At 35.8% G+C, this 4349-nt stretch overlaps 1 protein-coding gene across 1 annotated transcript; it reads right to left on the reverse strand.

Moving 5' to 3' along the window:
- Window positions 1-534, reverse strand: LOC129217785 (calcium and integrin-binding protein 1-like). The gene has a single exon (XM_054852126.1). The coding sequence runs from the start codon at window positions 532-534 to the stop codon at window positions 1-3; it is 534 nt and encodes a 177-aa protein (XP_054708101.1).
- Window positions 535-4349: the final 3815 nt, after the last annotated feature.

The following is a 4349-nucleotide window of genomic DNA, read 5'->3' on the forward strand; positions in this document are numbered from 1 at the left end:
CTACATACGAATCCTAAATGAATGCATAAATTCAGGACATTTGGCAATCATATGCTCGAACTCCGGATACGTAACGAAACCATCTGCATCAATGTCTGCTTCTGACATTACGTTCTCCAATATCTGTTCCATATCTTCGTCATTCATTTCGTTATCCCCCTTCAATCGATTAATCAACTCGGCGACATCCTCTCTGGATATCATATCGTCGTCATCGAAATCGTAAATTTTGAAAGCGAACTGCGCTTTCACGTTCATTGGCGTTTTATCACTGAATACAGACATCATGTCCAGAAACTCTTCGAAGGACATGTAAGAGGGGTTGGAGCAAAACACTTTCACTATGCGATCCTTAAACGGGTTGACTCGAAGTTCAGGACACTGCAGTACAGTCTCAATTGGTAAAATTGGATTTTTCTCACCTTCAGTCGACCTCGGGTCCAGCGATTGGAATTTCTTGTGCACAGTCAGTATCTGCTCAGAAGACAGATATGTAAGGGTTTGATAATCGAGCATGTCTTGTTCTGTAAACATAAACTCCCGCCTCCATCTTTCTGCTTTGTACTCCTCATAACTATTCCTGATTCTCTGTGTCAAGTTCCCAAAAGCATTTCTAATCGATGATAAAATATTCATTTTACAACTGGTTTCTAACTTTGAATACAGAAAAAAAACTTCAATCTCAAATTCCAATATGAAAGCTTACCAGTTATTTTTCAGTATATTTTGCACATAACCGCCACCACCTACATAACACGTGTGAAGTTTTCAATTGAAAAATCAAAGGTAGAATGCGCGTTCAACAAAATAAATTGAAGTTGAGGTGACAAATTTTGCGCGCATCTGGAAAAATGTAATTTTCTAATTCTAGCTTAGAATTGGTGGCTGTGCTGTATCAAAAACAGCAAGACGCATGTTTCACTCTGCTAAGCGTTTCGTATAAAGTTAACTTAAACTATTATAAATTAATTACATAATACAAGCAAACTATCAAAATCATTTAACTGGTATTTAACGACTGTACTTTCCAAGATTGGGTAACACGAGGCCTATAAAAAAGAAACGGTAATTGAACTGGTAAAAAAGATATGGTAATTAGGACAAATTTGCGACAACGCATACCGACATGGTTTTCTTACTTGTTACCAAGATCCAAAGTCTCAATTACAGAAACATAAGCAAATTAGAAACTATTTTACCAGTGTGTAAAATTAAAAAAATAATAATAATTTGAATTATGGCTTTTTGAATTCAAATTATGTTTTTCGCAATCACGAGTGTATGTGTGTGTGTATAGGCGTGTGTGTTTGTGTCGAGGCATGAGTGTGTGGGTATGTGTGTGTGTGTGTATAGGTATGTGCATGTACGCGTGTGTTTGTGTCTGTATGCAGGCATGAGTGTGTGTATGTATGCGTGGTTGTTTGTGTCTGTGCAGGCATGAGTGTGTGTATGTGTGTGTGTGCGAGTGTGATTGTGTCTGAGTGCAGGCATGAGTGTATGTATGCGTGTGTATGTAGGATATCGATGCAACCTGGAGACGGTTTTCGCTAGAGGAGCAGCATCGGGAGGAGCCGGTCGACGGTGGTGCTGCAGAGGGAGGCGGGGGGGGGGGAATAAAATCGGCGTAACTTCAAGGACAGTCAAATGAGAACAATAAGCAATCGTGATTGCTCAAAAAAATCCTTTCGTGAAACATATGATTTTTTTTTCAATAACACATTTCCATCATTTCTCTATCATATACAGCGTGTCTCCGTTTAACCTGCAAGACTTCTATTTTCGCAACCATTACTCCTACATGCGTACTTCCATTATCAAAAATGGTCAAAATAAGGTACAAAATTAAAATATTGAAAGTTTAAAGCGAAAAAGAAAACTAGGTCCATTGATTTATGTTTCGAAAAATGATTTAAATTGAAAAATAATTCGAACAAAAAAAATTTTTAAACATTTGTAACAAAAACTCAAGAAAATATTCATGTTCCAAATTTCAAGTTTCCGTTTGAACTTATCGCCTTTTCAGAAGAATAATAGGTTGTCGAAATAAAAAAACAAAATTCTTAGAAGTAAGAAGTTTTTTTCGCGCCTTTTTTTCAGCGGAAACCAAATAAGCAAGCTTGTACAATAAAGATAACGTACAATAAAGGGAAAAAAATGCAAAAAAAAGGAAAAATGAAAAATTTGCAGTTATTGCCCTTTACCTGCACACGGCAGTAATAAGCGCGAATAATAATTGCCTTCCATGCTCTAATTCTACCTTACGTCATCATCTTGTACAGTTCCTTGTAGTGTTTTTGCAACATCTATTGGCCAATAAGTACTTAAGACGCGTCAACTTCCATAAATGTTTCAAACCAAATGTGACTCAAAATTTTGACTCATATCAGCTTTGAGTCATGCCTTGCCCTTTAAAATAAAATTCGAAGAAAAGAACAAGATGAAACACTATTGATAGAACGAGACAACTGCGGAAATCGGCAATGTGCTACAGATGACTGCATTGCTTGCAAAGCCTGCGCGGGATGAAAGGCATTGTGTAGTCACGTGTCGCACTTAGAGTACAGGTAAGATCGTTTGGCCGTATTTCTACTACAGTCCTGATAATCCGCATTACGGATTATTCAGCTTGCGTATTCTCCGTGCGACTACTTTTTTTGCGTAAAAATTAGTTTTTAGTTCAAAAGAATGTTTCATAAACAAGTTGTTCCTTTCTTACCGAAGGAAAGTTTTTGGTGGTTTAAGGTATAAAAGTTGGTGAAAAAGAACTGAAATGAACAGAATGCGAAACAAAATAGAAGTAAATGAAAAGAAAAGGAGAAAAAATATTATTATTTTTATAGAGGATTGTTTTGCATCTATTGTACAGAAAATTCTGGTAAAATGTTGACTAAATAATATTGTAAAATGGTTGGTACACAGTTCAGAAAAACTGTACAGTGAGTTGTACTGGAAAAAGTCTGTTGTGCGTCAATTGGAACAGCCCATGCTCAGCATTAAATTCCACATTCGAGCTTCTCCCGAGCCCCATTCGGAATAGTTATTAGCGCACCCGTCTGTGGACAAGGAGAAGGTAGGTTCGAATCCCAGTGAGTGCAACTCGTTCGTTTTCACCGACTTCAAAAAAGAAGACAGTTATCAGTTCATACTGAAAGAATGTTTTTTTTTCTTCGTCAGTTTATAGCGTCTCACTTAGTGTACCGATTTTGATGATTATTTTTTTATAAGAAGATCAACGAGTAAGATCCAATAGCAATTCGTGATTGCGAAAAACATAATTTGATGTTGAGACGTCAAAATTCCAACGAATGCTGGAGTACTGGCCTGTCAAGATTTGACGGGGGAAAATTGCTTCTACATTTGAACGAAGCCATTGCATGTTCGGTGATATTTTGATAGTTGAAATTTAACCCTCACTCCAGAGGATGACCCCTAAACTCCAGTAGGTAGCGCTCATTTTTGTCTACTTTCTTGTTTCTTCATTCCCCTGAAATGACACCGTCTTACAGTAAAACAGTTAAATGACCGGATCCAGTTCTGCCTTGTAACAATAAAGCCTTTCCCTGCATGTTAAACATTACTAAAACATATTATCAAATTACCATGCCGTGGGGCGAGTTTCATTGTTGATGATATCGGGAGCGTTACTCGATCATTGGCTATTATATATGTGAGGATTGGATAGGGGACGTTGTAATTTAGGTTCTATACATCTGATCGATCACTTTTGTCCTTTAGAAGAAAGTTGTTGGTTAAAAAAGTAAATTTCATGCAATTTCTTTATTAAATGATTAAAATGTTACAAAAATTTGTTGCCGTACAACGTTATATTTATAGTAATCACAATGATAATTTTGAATGTCAGCTTCTCTGAAGCGAACGTGAAGTTCTTCTACTATCTTTGCCGTGGTAATGGTATTTTTATTTTATGCCAATAAAATAGATTACGAGGATTATAGTACGAGGACCATAGACAAATAATAAAAGTCTATGAAGTCTTTTATTATTAGTTTATGAAGGACACAAAGCATTTCATTCAAGTAACTTTTATAGTCGAGAAATATGAAGTTTTGGAGAGATCATTAATATTTAAATGGTTTTAAATGAGGTGATAGTTTTTTTTTTTTTAAGTTTAATAAAGGGTCTTTGTATAAAGTTTTGGGATGGTAACATCATACTACTTCTGAAGCACACAAAAATATTTGAAGCTAACTTGAGCCGACTTCAAAACTGCATTTAAAACTTGCTTTAAAAACAAAAAATATGGTGTTCAATGATTTTTTTTTTTTTTTTTTTTTTTGTAACTTTTCAGAAAAATTTCCAGCTGCCGTTTTGAAGTCTTTTTTCCCCCA

This window comes from Uloborus diversus, chromosome 2, assembly GCF_026930045.1.
Source record: "Uloborus diversus isolate 005 chromosome 2, Udiv.v.3.1, whole genome shotgun sequence".
Lineage (NCBI taxonomy): Eukaryota > Metazoa > Arthropoda > Arachnida > Araneae > Uloboridae > Uloborus > Uloborus diversus.

Coding starts and splice junctions, on each gene's coding strand:
- LOC129217785 (XM_054852126.1), bottom strand. CDS start 534: ATGTTTACAGAACAAGACATGCTCGATTATCAAACCCTTACATATCTG.